At 47.5% G+C, this 15,946-nt stretch overlaps 1 protein-coding gene across 3 annotated transcripts in view; it reads left to right on the top strand.

The window, feature by feature from the left end:
- LARGE1 (LARGE xylosyl- and glucuronyltransferase 1) overlaps positions 1 to 15,946 on the top strand; it is a 541,787-nt gene that overhangs the window by 488,642 nt on the left and 37,199 nt on the right. For all 3 annotated transcript variants that reach the window (XM_047867970.1, XM_047867968.1, XM_047867969.1), the window contains one exon: positions 10,728 to 10,891. In XM_047867970.1, coding sequence (XP_047723926.1) covers positions 10,728 to 10,891 — 164 coding nt within the window. The remainder of the gene's footprint in view (positions 1 to 10,727; positions 10,892 to 15,946) is intronic.

Below are 15,946 nucleotides of genomic sequence, written 5' to 3'. Positions count from 1 at the left end.
GGTATCCTGGAGCACAGACGTGTTGACAGTGATGAAGAATGAAACTGATTAGAGGGACCTTGGCTGCGCTTAGGAGTTTTGACTGACCTGTCAGTAGTGAAGACCCACTAAAGGGCTTTAATCAAGGTCACATTTATATTTGAGAGAAATCGCTCCATATAGAAAATACAATAAGAGGGACAGGTTGGAGGCTGGGAGGCCAGTTAGACCATTGCCACATCCCAGGCAAAAGCGGAAGTGGGGCTCTGACCTAGGGCAGCAGCAGCAGGGACAGAGGGAATAGCTCAGAACAGGGGAGCAGTAAAACCAACACTCTAAGTCAAGAGGACAGGTTCCTGTGCCCTGCAGCTGCCAGGTTCCTCTGGCTGAGCCCGCCCCCAGTGGCAGGGGCGGGGGCAGGGAGAGAGGCTGTAACATTGTGTCCCTGGAAAGGCGTCCCTGTAGGGAGTTCCAGCCCTGGCCCTCTAGCATGTCAAGTGTCACCGGCAAACACAGCCAGAAGGAAAGGGTAAGATCTTGGACGTGGGCCGAAGCCAGATACTCCCAGCTCTGTGGGAAGAGGTCATTAGTAGAGCTTTGACAAATGCAGTCTTGAAGAAATGAAGTCGGGAACCTCTTCATGGGACTGCAGGTCCCAGAGGGGAGAGGGCTCCAAAGGGAGTATCTGCTGGGCAGATAGTTGTTCAAACAGTCACCGGCCACAGGACTAGTGATCCAGGGGGAGTGTTGCAAATCGCAGCCTGTTCTAGTGAGGGATGCAGACACGCAGGGGTCGTTCTTCAGTGTGAGAAGTGACAGAGCAAGGTTGTGCTTCGATAGTACACGAGAAGGCCATTCCATACACTACAGGAGAGCAGGTGCATCAGGGAAACCTTCCTGGAGGAGGTAAGAGTTGAAGGCCAAAAAAGGAGGAATGAGGGGGTACAGAGAGTAGACCTGGTGGGAAGGAGGGAACAGCACAGGCAGTGGAGACCAGAGGTGAACACAACAGGGCACATGCAAAGGAAGGCAATGTAAGAACATAAAAAGCCACACGAATTCACTATTATTTCTTCACCGGGGCGGTGATGAGAAGACAGTGGGCTCCCTCATCACAGATCACTCATTCAGCGGACATATGACTCAGAGAATTCATGCGAGGCCTCCGAACCTCAGTTCACCATCAGACAAGTGGGGACAGTGATGCCTTTGTCACAGTGTTTTATGCATAATTTATGTTAAATCACCAAAAACGGGACTCAGCACCAGGAACACAGGATTCACTGAGGTGCATTTTTTCACCAATTGCGATTCCAAATCTCTCTGATACTGAGTCCAAATCTGTTGTTCCACAAATGGTTTTCAGATTTTATGAACATTTTTCCCGGGCAGGCCTGGCAGAGAGAGGAACACAGCGTTGCTTAGAGCCCTTGCTGTAAAACATAGCAGGGGACTATCACCTTTGCTGTGGGCCAAACAATCCCAAATGGATTTCCCACCAGGTAGGAGATTCTGGGTGAGAAGGAGAGCCCATTTGGCTGACTTTGCTGCCAAAGAGTAAATACATTCAGAACCCAATGTGATGGAAGGAACAGACCCCCATTTTAGTCTGTGTTTGAGGTTCTTGCTTGAGGACAAGATGGTTTGGTTTGAAGAGCAGGTTCCATCTGTGGTTTAGATGAACAGCCAATGGGACACACGGTCTCTCCTGTCCCATAACATCTCTCCCTGGAACCAATAATTTATGTAATGCAGTAAGCATTCAGTGGGCATTGGTTGTTATCTGAAGTTCCAGTGGAGTCCAGAATTCTTTACCTTAGCATTTCCGTCCCTTTTCCTCAGCAACCCCGTCCCTCGAGTGTATCCAGGAAACCCTGGGGCTCCTCAGAACACAGTTGGATGATCACAGATACTCCCCACCCCTAATCCATGCAAAAATCCTTCTACAGCAACTCTAACAGGCTTGCATCTGGCCTCTGTTGGAATCCTCCCAAAGACAGGGAGCTCATCACCTACAACAGCTTACTCCACTGTTGGAAAGCTCCAGATGCTAACCTGTTCTTCCTTATGTTGAGTGTAGCCTTCCCTTCTGAGTCCTGTCCTCTAGAGCAATGAAAATAAGGATACAGCCCTGTTGTCCCTGACAGCCTACCAGATAGGGTGGCGTGTTTCCATACATTGGTGATTCAGAAACCGGCAACTCTCCCTAAGCATTGCATTTGTAAAGTGGTGTTTTATCATCAAGAGTGCCTTGTTCTACCTAAGGGAATTTTCCAGATAAAGGAAGCTCACCTTTTCAAATGCAGAACCATTAGAATACAGGTGTGTTCATCAGTTTGGATGGGAATCTTCGTAAAGTACATGTGCTTCCTTTAATAACTAAAGTATACTAACCTCAGTTTACAATTTTCAGTGACTAAGGCGGCACTGACTAGACTGAGGAGGCAGGAATTGGCCAGAGGAAGGAGGATGCTGTTTATCCTGGCAGGAAATGGCCTCAGACTCTCCTGCTTATTCTGCAAATTCTTTTCTGACAGCTGTCACTTTGAGTTCATCAGCTTCAGAACAACCTTTTCTGGGCTCACCTCCCCGTTCATCCTTCCCCTGGCAGCTGAAGGAAAAAAAGTAAAAACAATTATATGTAAGTCAAAAAGACCCTAGTAAAAGAATCACACATTATTGTGTGAGAAGTTAAATTATGAAACATAGCAAACATCCATAATGTGCCAAAAAAAAAAAGAAAAAACAACAAAAAACTGGACACTGATGAGTTTTCACCTTTATGTGGAATTGTAAGTCAATGGACATTGCAGACTTGGAGCTTCCTTAGCACATGTCCACAGCAGACATCACTAATCAATGACCCCTCTCTTTGTACTTGGGCTCAGCCCCATCCCCAGCATCCTCGCCAGGACAGCACTTTAGGAAACCAGCACCGGTCTCCAAGTGATGACATAAGAGATGCTGGAGCCTGTTGAGTCTCCCTGTGCCAGGCATTAGTCACTCTAGTGTCTCCTAAATGGGGACAGCTCTCTGTGTGGCTTCAAGACTTTTATCTGCTTTTTCTAGCAGCCTCTGCCAATTGGGGGTTTCCTGCAGAAAGGGAAATGCAGCTTTAATCTTCACTGCAGTCGAGGGAGGTAGGCTTTATGAGTCACATTTCACAGATAAGGAAAGCAAAGCTCAGAAGGGATGAGTTACTTGCTCAAAGTCAAACAGCTCCTAAGTGGTGGGGCCATGATTGGAAACCAGGTCTGTCTTACTCAGGAGTGATGAACTGGGGCCGTGATTCCCATGTGGATGGAGCTCTGTATAGAAAATGAACATAATGAGAACTGCAGGTTATTCGGTGACTGTCCTCATGGTTTTTACTTATCACCACTTCTTACTCTTAGGCGAACCCTGCAAGGTAGTTACTGTCTCCGTTTCTGGAGAAGGAGGTAGCGGGTCCGAGGAATCAAATCATGCAACAGGTTGATGGCAGCGCTGGAACCTGTATGCAGCTTGACCCACAGCTGAGTGGCCCTTCTACAAGTATTTAAAACACTCCCCGATCTGCAAGTGTAGTACCTGCCCTCTACCCCAGCATCCCTGTCTCCCAGGGCTCCTGCCTTTATTTTTCCCCACAGCACTTCTCACCACTAGATATATTATAATCTTGACTTTTTTATTTTGTTGATTATGTCTCTCCCCGCTAGACAGGAAGCTCTGTGACTGAAAGGATTTTTGTCTGTTTCATTCATCAGTGTATCTTCATGCCCATAAATGACCGCCTGGCACCTGGTATGTGTTCAGTAAATTTTGGCAAACACATGAGCTATTATAAGTCCTTCTCTGGAAGCACCTGTGGTGTACTGGAAGGACCCCTGTGCTCGAAATCAGAACAACTGGCCTGAAGACTAGATATGGGGCTTTAGGTATAACTCTCACCTCCCACGGCCTCAATGGTCTCACCTGTAGAATGGTCCATAATAAATAAGCCCAACTCAGGCTGTTGTGCGGGTTGATGGGTTTAAGGTGTGTGGACTGCTGCACATCCACAGGAGGCCAGGTTCGGCGCGCTGGCCAGAAAGCTTGTCCTGACACCTTCCCTTCCAGCTGCTCTGAGAGCGCCCCCTCGCCTCTGAAAGGACGGCTTCCAGACTCGACGCCCTCATCCTACGAGGGTGGCAGTCTGCCTGTGTGGGCCACGTTCCCTCATACCAAGCCCACCGAAAAGAAAAGACCACAGCATCACCGTGGCTCAATTAGAAGTTAAAAATAAGACATATATAAGTGGATTCTATAAACACTTTACAGCATCCGTCTGCGCGGCAGGGCCAGGGAACAGATGGCTCTGGAAACAGCTGTATCCCAGAGAAACCCCAGAGGAAAAACCAGAATGCATTATTGCCCTCACGTTCGAGCTGCATGTCACCAGCTCTTTGCTCACGCGGTGGGCAGAAGAGCCCTTGGGTGGATGGCACCAGGGCCCTAAGACAGGCTGCCCAAGGCCAGCCTCTGGTGGCCCTCCACGGGCATATTCCTTTCTGGAGGAGCCCGGAAGGATCACAGTGTTTGCCTGGGAGGCGGGGGCAGGGAGAAGAGGAGGAGCCACGGGGTCCTGGTGCTCAGGGAATGTGTCTGGGTGCTAGGCACGCCATGGTGGCCTATCTGCTTTGTTTCCGTCCAGCTCCAGCGTGCACGCATCCCTCCTTCCCGCCCCAAGGCTCTGGCTGGAATCTGTCCCAATGTGCCAGGTGCTCTCCCTTCATGTGCTTTTTTTTTTTTCCATGTGTATTTCTTTTTGAGAGAAAGAGAGACAGAATGTAAGCAGGGGAGGGGCAGAGAGAGAGGGAGACACAGAGACTAAGAATCCAAAGAGGCTCCAGGCTCTGAGCCGTCAGCACAGAGCCTGACGCAGGGCTCGAACCCACAAGCCATGAGATCATGACCTGAGCCGAAGTCGGCTGCTTAAATGAGTAAGCCGCTCAGGTGCCCCTCCCCTCGTGTGCTTTTGCAGCAGCTCCCTGCCTTCTTCTCCTGGACTTTTTCTCCACTGGCCAGCTCCTGGTGCCGTACCTAATAGGGCAGCTCTGGAGCAGGGTTGCCGCATGTAAAATGTTAGGAATACTAAATATGAGATTTCAGGCCATTTACTTTAACTCTTTGTGCCTCAGTTTTCCATTCTGTTAAATGGGCATCGTAACTAGTGCTGCCTGATAGGCTCAGTGAGAACTAAATATAAGAGAGCTGAGGAACTTTGGGCAGCGTGGCACACAGCACATGCCCACCCCCCCCCCCCCACACACACACTAGGTTTTGTTGGTATTTTGGATACACAGCATTGTAATTGCTAACTTGCTCATTTATTTCCCCACCCAGACCCTATGAACAGTTTAGATGTAGAAATGGGTTCATTCCCCGTTCCTAGCACACAGCTTGGCGCATAATAAGCGCCTATTCATTGTGTGTGTCACATATGAATTAATACTGATAACCTGGGTGGGAGGAGACCAGGCCTTTTCCTCATTATTTTCCTCAGAGCCTGAGTTCTGGGAAGACTCCCTGAATAGACCTAAACCCATGCCTTTCCCATCCCACAAAAACAGGAAAGTGGCGCATGGGTTTTTTTCCTTAGAAGATGTTTTGAGTTCCTGGAACTTCGTTGATTAATACACACTGCAGGCAGCCAGTGTGAGCTAGTAATCTTTCTCTACCTGCCTGTGTGGTTTAGTAAAGCCTAATTGCTTCACGGAAAACCACAGGGAAGAGCCTTGAGGTAGGTTTCAGGAGACGTGCGTTAGAGCCCAACTTCTCGGAGCAAATCTCTGGGGCCCTGGTTTCCTCATCAGTCACCTGAGGGCAATAGGGCAGCCCCGCCTGTCTCATTCAGAGATGGAGAGGAACACATAAGGCCATGGGTGTCGAGGCCATAGAATACCGAAAGTAAGTTGAAAGTATAAAGCAACATTCTGGAGTGTTATTTTACCCACCAGGTATCCACCTGTGCTGCCAAGGCATCCGAAAGAGAAGTGTCCTGAGAAGGAATAGACTTCTTACTTGGTCTGTTGGATTCTGTCTTCATCACTCAGTGGCTAGAAGAGGCAAGTAGGCTTGTTAGTTAAAGTAACACAAGCAGTTGTAAAATGGGTTCAGCATGCTAGCTGTTTATTACTCACGAAAGTCCAAATGGATGTTTTTGATTGGCCGGTGTGTTTTTTCCAGGTTTAGGGACCCAGACTCCTTCCATCTTGTGGCTCTTCCTTCCGTGGAGCTTTGAACTCTACTGGATGCCCTTGCTCTCTCTGGCAGAGGTGCATAAGTTAGCCTTGAAAGTGGTGCCCAGAGTAGCCAGAACCTGCCCACATTCCACTGACCAGACTTTGCCATGCAGTTAGCTTACCTGCAGGAAGGTTGGGAACACAGCCTGGTTGTGCACCCAGGAAGAGAAGAGAACATGAATATTGATGAATGCAGAAGGTCTCTGCCACTGTGGGGAATACATGTGTTCAGTATCCTATAGTCACAGAACTATCTAGCATTAGAACTAGAAAGAGTCCCAGAGATTGATTAACAAGGTATTGTAGTGACTTGATTACTTACAAGGACTCAAAGGAAGTACACCTGGAGATAATATCCCAGCTCCGTCCACTCACTGTGTGACCTTGAACAAGTGGCTATACCCTTCAGATGATGAATGCTTTCATCTGTAAACAGGCAGATAGCTGTCCCTAACCCATGGAGTCTGTGTGAGTATTAAAAGAGAAAGTGTCTGCAAAGCTCCCAGCACGTTTGCTGACCCTAGTGAGCATTTGATCCTTGAGAGCTCTTTTATGAAGCCCAAACTCTTGGTCTTATGAATCGGGGAAATGACTTGGTCAAGGTCACATAGAAAATGGATGTCAGAGAGATTAGGTCTCAGTTTCTGGTTATCCCCATAACCTCTCTCTGTAGTTTTGCCTGACTTTGAACAGAAGGCCATTAGGCCAGAGCCATGGACGCACTTGCAACCCCTCTGAATCCTCAGGAATGACCAGCCGTCATCTCTGACAGCTCAGAGGTCAATCCAGGCCACTGTCTTTAAGGATGGGAAGAAATAAATGCAAAGTGCTTAAAGGGCCATTTTCCCTTGAGTCCAAATCTCCCTGTGCCTCAGCTGGCTGCCCAAAGAAGCAATTTAGCAAATGCATTTTATCTCAGGAGAAATCTGTCTTTTGTTTCTGTGACTTGCTTGTCAGGAGCCCCCTGCTCCTTCCCCCGTGGCCAGAATACGGAGTGCGGGCGCATGCAGGCCCTGTTAATGAAAGCCCTCCCTCCAGCCCAGCATCTCCCTGGAGAAATTACACCTACCCTGGGTGAAAAAGAGGTAGTTTTAAGCAGTTTTTAAGCTGTTCCAGTCTTCCCCTTGAGATAACATCAACCATGCAGTCAGCACTAAGAATTCCTAGATTAGAATTTGGAAAGGTACATAATGGAATCATAATAACATTGCTTAGGTTTTGTGTAGCACTTTACAGTTTATAAAGCACTTTTACATGCATTAGTTCCTTTTAGAAAATTGCAGGGAATTTGTTAAATACAGAAAAGTATAAAGAAGCTAATAAAATTCATCTGTGAATCCACCAGTCGAGAGAAAAGCTTTAGTTAACATTGTAATGTGTTCCCTTTTGTCTGTTTTCTGTGTGGCTTTTTGTCTTTTTGCTGTATTGGGATCATACTGCATACACATTTTTGTGGCCTGCTTTTTCATGGAGGATTGTGTCTTCCACCATTTCCCTTGATCCTTGTATCTATCCCCTGGAAGAGGAGTCACCACACTGCGAAGATGTCCCTGGTGTGAAGTCTGAAGACTGGATTCTCAGTCTGGACTGCTCCTTAGCTGTGTAACTGGCAGATAACTGAAACCCTCTGAGCCTCAGTTTCCTCCTTGGTAAAACGGATGTGTGCTAAAGGATTAAATTAATAAAACAATCCACCTGAAAACATTTAGCACCGCACCTGGCCCAGAGCAGGTGTTTCACTCCTGTTAGCTGAGCAAAGGTACAGAACACCATGTTGATAATGAATAGAACATTAAAGCTCAAGGAAGGCAACAGTATTCCCTAGACCCTACCCCTTAAGCCACAGGTGACCTAGGGATGGATGCCACTGGACCACATTGTTGTTACTATGAAGTTCATAGAGGCTGCTTATCCCTCAGGACTATTGGTAGACCCTCCCAACTTGGTCAGACCATGCTTTGAGAGTTCTGGGAGCGTCACTGGTCACTGTTCCCTTTTTTAACCTGAGTACATGGCTATGAGTACATCTAGTAGAGACTTGGTGAACATTCAGGATGCTCTAGATGTTCTAGGTACAGGAAATTCAGAGATGAATGGGCTACAGCCCCTGCCTGGAGGAGCCATTTACCTTGGGATGGTTTTTGCCCCTAACTCAAGGGTATGTGCCTGCATAGGTAAAGAGAAACCCCTATACACCCATGCATTTCTTATGTTCTGCCCACTAATTTCCTTTCTCACATGATCAAAATAACCTTCTCTTTTTAAAGCTCATCAAAGACGCTTTTCTCCATGCACACGTGTGTGGCCACCCTTACACGCATGTCCACACCTATCCTCACATGCGACCCCACACCTGTCTTCACTGAACCGGAAGCCATGCACTCCTGTCAACACATTAAAAAACACCACATAAATCAACCCCCACCCCCGCCTCAAACAACCCTACTTTTGCAAAGAACTTTGCAGATGTATATTCTCTGAAAGGGAATAATTGCTTGTGTTCTTTTGCAGTGTGGGTGGGAGAGGAGGAGGATATGAATTGGTTAAGTTTCCTCTTGGGGGGTGACACTGTGGTTTCTAGGTATATTTGGGTTCCTCAAGGAGGAGGAGGTAGGGACTGTGTTTGACACGCATGAGACAGAAGTGCTATCCAGGCTCACCCAGCCCCTGCCTCCCCTGCCCTCCCTGTACTGTCTCCTTCAGGTGGTGGTTGAGGATGGAAAGCATCCACCCACGTGTCTCCCTTTCCTAACTGTGATAACAACCTTGGTAATAGACAGCGTTGGCTGTGTCTTTACTTCCCTCCAAACACTGTACTCTGCATATGCAGGATCTCTTGGAGTCCTCCTACAGCCCCCTGGGGTAGTTACTATTATCAACCCCATTTTACAGTTGAGGAAGTGGAAGCTCAGAAGGGTTAAGCAGCTCACCCAAGATTGTAGAGGCGGGAGTGGGATAGAACCAGTAGCCTCGGCCACTGTGCTGCATCTGCTTCTTGACCCAAGGCTGAGTGAGTATCCTTCCCGGAGAGGCAGCTTGGTGGCAGACCCAGGTTCGGCCTCCCTGAATGACCTCAAGATCTCGAAACTGCTTTTCATCTGTCAGATGAGGCTGTACATGCTTCATTGGAGGGCTCCAAGGGATCACATGCACCCACCACCTTGCAGAGAGCCTGGTGCATGCTTGTTTGCTGTCCAAAACGTTTTCAGCCATTACAGACCCTTGAACTGCAAATATAGGAGCAAATAAAGGGCTTAAGAAGGATCACCTTCTATGTATAGCATTAGAGGATATGGAAGGAAAATTAGAAGGATAGGCCTTAATGCACAATGATTACAGTGTATGTGCAGCAAACATTTCTCATGTGTGCAGCACATGAATATTAAGCACCTGTCATGCAATGGGCACAGTGCTAAGGGCAATGGTAAAGTGTCACCATGGCGCCACGGAAGTTACCCTTGATTAATTTCGGTTCAAACTAATGAGTGCTTTAGCAGAGTTATGAATCAAGTGCTCTTGGGGCACAGAGAAGTGGACCCAGCTCTACCTGGCAGGGCCAGCTAGGGTCTCACAGACAAAGTGTCCTCCATTTCCATCCCCCAAAAAGCTTCTCTCCCGCTTCTGCCCAGTCCATCTACTCTGCCCCCACACGTCCACTGATCTAATTTCTATCCCTGCTGAAGTTCTTTTACTTTTCATTGTAAATCTTTGTCAGTGAAGTAGACACAGTCACCCTTGCCTGGGAGGGACATGGTGGGATTGGCATGACATGGTTGTGTGTCAGGCAATTGTGCATCCTCAGACAAATCTGGATATTGTGCGTCTGCATCTATCAATGTTAGATGCTAAGTCTTTGGTTCCCTATTGGCAGGTCAGCCTGCTCTTACATGCTGGATTTGGAAGGCAAGTAGAGCTAAGAACTTCTACAGGCAGATTAAGAGAGCACGACTTCCTGAGAGTTAGAAAGAAGAAAGAAGAGTGGATGCCAAGACTCTGATTAAACTTGGATAGATTGAAAGAAATAGATTTTTAAATTTTGTTTGGGGGTTGGTTTTGCTTTTCTCTCACAATAGCTGGTATAGAGCTCTAGGCGGGAGAAAAGCATCAGCTCACACAAAGTCACTGCTGCATTTGGATTTCAGTACATTCTGCCCTATTATCTGAAATTGTTGTACTAGGTCATCTACCAAAACATTTTTCCGTTTATAAGAAGTTTGTGGCTGCTTATATGTTTGTTGATGATAACCACCATCATTCTCAGCTGAGAGAGGCTTGTTTCTCAGATCGTGAGATCTTCATGGCCTTCATTTCTTCATCATGGCCTTTATAAAATTAAATTGCCAAGGAAACTAAAAACAGTGATCCTGTCTTTCTATGTGTGACCCATCAACAATGTCTAATGAGTAACCACCTCAGGCAAGGGCAGGCTCCTGGCTCCTTGGGGCTTCCCTTCCTGGTCCCATACCCCTTTCTTCTATCTTTCAGCTCCAGAAGCAGCTCTCTGAGCTGGATGAGGATGACCTGTGTTATGAGTTCCGGCGAGAACGATTCACTGTCCACCGAACCCACCTGTACTTCTTACACTATGAGTATGAGCCCACTTCAGACAACACGGATGTCACCCTGGTCGCTCAGCTCTCCATGGACAGGTATGCACATGGGCCCTGCCTTCCCCCACAGGGCCCTCCCTGCAGCTCTATACCCAGTCATATGGAGAAGGGAGAGATGGCTTCACAGGCTTAGGCTCAGGTCACAGCCCTCTCCAGCCCTGAAACCCAAGGGCTCTTGTCTTCCAGTGAGGGTGGTAGTTTTGAGGATAGAGTAAGAACAGGGCTCTACTCAGACTATCTCAAGGAAGAAGGGGTGTGTTATAGGGAAACACATATTCTGGAACCACTATCACTGCTGGAAAGCAATTGCTGTTTCTTTTCCTTAGTGGATTGATGCAGCAAACATCCATCAACCCCTTATCAGGAAGTACTGACGTGATTCCACCCTTATGTGGCTTACACTCTAATGCACTGATTCTCAACCTTGGCTGGGGACAAATTGAATCATGTGGGGAGCTCTTAAATTCACCTTCAAGCTCTGTTGCACACCATTTAAGTAAGAATATTTGTGTGGTAGAGACCTTGCATTGTTTTAAGTTTGAGATGTGCAGCCACGGTTGAGAATGTGGGGATAGTGTTATAAATAGCAACAAATGGTTGAGTAAAATGATTATAATTGTGATACGTGCTTGGAAGGAAAAGAGATTGATAATAACTATGATAAGAGAGGGACCTTCTTTAGGTGGTGTGGTCAGGGGAAACCTTTATAAGGACGGGACATTTCTGCAGGGATCTAAAGGATGAGAAAAGGAGGCAGGTATGTGGGTTGCTGAAAGAAAAACGTTTCCAGCTGGATAAAATAGCGAGTGTAAAGGCCCTGTGGTGAGAAGGGTCTTGCAACATTCAAAAACGTGATAGAAGAGCAGTGGCTGAAGCCTAGCAGGAAAGTGGCACGAGAGTAAGATTATAGAGCATTAGAAACTCACAAAATATTCAGATTTTATCCTAAGGGTGGTGAGAACTTAGTGAAGACATTTGTACCAAGTTATATGATCCAGGTTAGGTTTTTGAAAATCTCTCTCTCTGGCTGCCAGGAGGTATATGGGTTCAAAGTCCTGAGGTCACGCATTCAAAGCTATACTTTTCTTTGCCTGGGTGTCCTATGTGTCTCCTTCCCACCTTGAGTGATTGGCTTTCTCTTTGATTTACACATGGCCCACAGTGGCTCCCTAGCCCCAGCCTCCTTCATATCGTTCCCCCTCACCTCCCACAGTTGGGAAGGGAATTTGATTGGCTCACTCTGTCTTTGAGTCACCTTGGAGATGCCTGTCCAGCCTATGGATGAGATTCCATGAGGTTGTTTTCAGTATTAAAGGAGTTAATGCCTGTTTTCAGGATTAAAGGAGTTAAAACAGTACTTGGCACACTTGTTAGGTGTTCAATAAATGTCAGTTGTTATTAGTTGGGACTGATTGAAGACTGTACAAGCCAATGAAGGGGTAAGCACTCAGACACGAGAAGGTTCACACATAGTCCAAGGAGTGAGTGAGCGGAACCTGGCATCGAGAGACATCTAGAATGAGTCGAGTTCAGTGTGGCTTATGGAAGCAGGCTCCTCACTGTGGGAGTGCCACTGTGTGTTGGCGAATGCTTGCTTGCGGAATTAAGTGGCTCCATTGGTTGGGTGTTTCCTGGAGATGCACAGGCTCAGGGCTCCTGTGCAGAAATACACAGAACTTGCTGAGCATAACAGGTGGCAGGTAGAGATGAACTGGGACTCAAGAGGAGAGCACAGAGGTCCTTGTACCAGCTCTGTCCTGACCTACCGTGTGACCCTCAAGCAAGATTTTCCCTTCCTATGGCCTCAGTTTCCTAATCTCCAAAACTCGTGTGACCACTCAGCAAATACTGTGTCGGCATCTACTCCTGTGTTGTACCAGGCTTTCGTGAAGCTGGGGATATTTATGAGAAGACCCCATGTTTGCCTTCAAGGAGTGTATAGCGTATTCATGGCTCAGACGGTGTGTGTGTTATCTGTTGTTGTAGAACAAACAACCACAGATGGAGCAGCTTAAACAGATACTTAGTATCTTGAGTTTGGGAGATCAGGACTCTGGATGCGGGCTGGCAGGGTCCCCTATTTGGCTCTCAGGACTGCAGTCCAGGTGTTGGCTGGGGCTGTGATCTCATGGGAGTCTGGGTCCACTTCCCAGCTCATTTGGCTTTTGGCAGAACTCAGTGCTAGGACTGAGGTCCCCGTTTCCTTGCTGGCTTTTGGGTTGAGGTCCTTCTGAGCAATAAAAGGCCACCCCTAGGTCTTAGCCTTGTGGTTTTCTCACAGCCTGGCAGCTTACGTCTTCCAAGCCAGCAGGAGACTCTGCAGTCTGTTATATCACGTAATCCATGGGAACAATATTCCATCCTTTTCCCTGGGTTTGGCTCACACTCAAGGGAGAAGGTTATACAGGTCTGTATGTCGGGGGGCAGGAGTTGGGGAGCCCAGCTTAGAATTCATCCTTAGAATTGTCACTATAGAGAAGATGCTATGAGAGGAGCCCCCATCCCAGCCTGGGGGCAGAGGAAAGAAGAGACAGGGAGTGCGTCTGAAGGGAGGTGTTGCCTACATTGAGCTGGAGGCTGAGTAGGTGGGCAGGAGAAAGCGCACAGGGAAAGAAGGAGGTTTCCCGAGGTGGAGCTAAGCGTATTCATGGGACAAAGAGGACCCCAGGCCCATGAGGAACACACAGGCTCGCGTGTGGTTAGAGTTTCGGGGGTTGGTGAGGAAGAGGAGATCAGATGAACATGGCCAGGTAGGATTACAGAGGGGGCTGGGGATGCCAGGGCCGGTGCCCCCTGCCCCTGCTCAACCCTGCCAAGCTCCCTGTGAGGCTCCATAAGGGCCTGACCAAGACCTGAGCCCCAGAGTCACCCCTAAACTTCTCTGTCCCTTGAGCTCCTCACCCAGCCTTCGGTTGGGGTATGCACGCTCTCCCCTCACCAGGCAGCGCTTTAGTGAGTGACCTGGCCATTCCAGTCTCCTCATTTCTTTTTCCTTTTCCTCTATGCCATTTAAAATGAAAATAAAATCTAATCCTTAATATTCATGCTGAATGATGTTTGAGATTGGCCTTCTATATTCTTCAGGCAGCATAAACGCACGTCAGGCCCCTCAGATGGGTTCCCTGAAGCTCAAAAACTGTAATCTGCCCAGGTGAGTGAGTTTCAGACAATTCCAGGTTCTCAGCTCTCAGACCATCCCTGGTTTTCCTTGGTCCAATTCATGCCTCCTGTTAATACATTCAGTTTATCAACAAAGTATGCTGAATCAAGATTGGTAGCTATCTGGTACCTCCAAACTCAGGAGAAAATGAAAGAGGTAAATCTGGCATCCTTTCTAATCCTGAATAAAGTGGTCTGACCTTGAATAATTTGGTCTCAGGAATCAGACACTGTGAGGTCTTGGTGGTACTGCCACTTCTTGACTTTGACCCTTGAACAAATCACCTCTTTTTTTTTTTTTAATGTTTTATTTATTTTTAAGAGAGACAGAGTGTGAGCGGGAAAGTCGCAGAGACAGGCGGAGACACAGAATCTGAAGCAGGTTCCAGGCTCTGAGCTGTCAGCACAGAGTCCTATGCGAGGCTCGAACTCACGGACCGCGAGATCATGACCTGAGCCGAAGTCGGACGCTCAGCCGACTGAGTCACCCAGTTGCCCCTGAATAAATCACCTCTTAAGCCTTGGTTTCCTCATCTGTAATCTGGGAATGCTAATGACAGTAGCTCCCATCTAAGGTTGTTGTAATGATCAGGTGAGATAGTACATACCCAGGACTTAGCCCTGGTGTGTGGTCAGAGGCTCCTTATCATTTGATAGCACCGTTGGCCAAAATCTTAATATTTGTGGTAATGCACAAAAGGACACTCGTCTCACAAAGAGCTCTGGGTTCAAATCCCACCAACTCCATTACTCTTCAGCTGGTGATCTTGTGCAAGATCACCACTTGCACTTTGGTTATCTTTCTCCTATAAAAAGAGTTAAAAAAAATATTTGCCTCATAGGGTCCCAATTAGGATTAAATGAGAGACTGTCTGTGAAAGCCCTTGGCATATATTTGCCTTCAATAAATGCTTACAGATCTCAAAACCCTGACCACAGCATTTGCACATGGTATGTATTTAGGAGAGGTGAAGTGATGTGGGAACAACAAAAAGAAACATCTGGGTTCAAAGCCCATTTGCACCACTTAGTAGCTGTATGAACTTGGGCAAGTTACTTAGGCTTTTTGAGCCTCATCTTACTTATCTGTGAAGTGGACAATACTGTCAGGGTCACAGAGTGGTGTCAGGTGTTCTGAAATAAGAGGCTCTGGAGTGCTCAGTGAGATGTAGGTCTACAACAAATGCTAGTTTCCCTTTCCTTAGGTTTTTTTTTTTTTTTTAACCTCTATGCTAGCTATGGAATTCGCGATCTGGAATTTATAGACAACTAGAAAATTGTTTAAGTGATTAACACCCCACAGCCATCCTTCTGTATGCAGTTGCCATCAATAAAAGGATCCAGGCAAAACAGAACTGCTCCTGCTAGTGCTAGCTGGAAGCATCCTCCCAGCTGGGGCCGCAGGACCCCGGCAGGCCCCCCTCTCCCAGCCCTCTGAAAAGAAAACCCTGGCCCCTCTCGCATCTGCCACAAACACTGACCACAGAGACCTTCCCTTCAAAGCACGCACATCCCTCGGCATAGCAGGTGCATGATCCCCTCCTCTAATGTGTTGTGACAAGTGTTGCCATCCTAACAATACCCCAGAGAGCCCAAGGAGTTCCACACCCTAATGAGAGATGCTTAGCGGAACATAATAAAAAATTATAGAGCAGTACCACAAGCCGATGGAGACGGTAGGAATTCCTCCTTCCGCTTCATCCTACACATCCAATTATGATGCAGCAGGCTGACTGGTGCCTGTTGGATTGATTCTTAATTGAAGAAACATTCCGGGTGTGTTTGTAAACCTTTGAGTCAGAAGTAGGCCCTACGTGAACGCCACAATGAATTAGGGGAGCCGGCACACAGGCTCCCGTGTCCGGCTCCCTCTAGAATTCCGTTCAGAAAGAATGAATGTCGCCTGCCACAGCTATGAAACCGGCAGATTTGCTC

The sequence above is a fragment of the Prionailurus viverrinus genome, chromosome B4, assembly GCF_022837055.1.
Source record: "Prionailurus viverrinus isolate Anna chromosome B4, UM_Priviv_1.0, whole genome shotgun sequence".
NCBI classification, from domain to species: Eukaryota; Metazoa; Chordata; class Mammalia; order Carnivora; family Felidae; genus Prionailurus; species Prionailurus viverrinus.
Note: the sequence above shows the minus strand (reverse complement) of the source record. Positions and strands in the feature narration are given on the sequence as shown.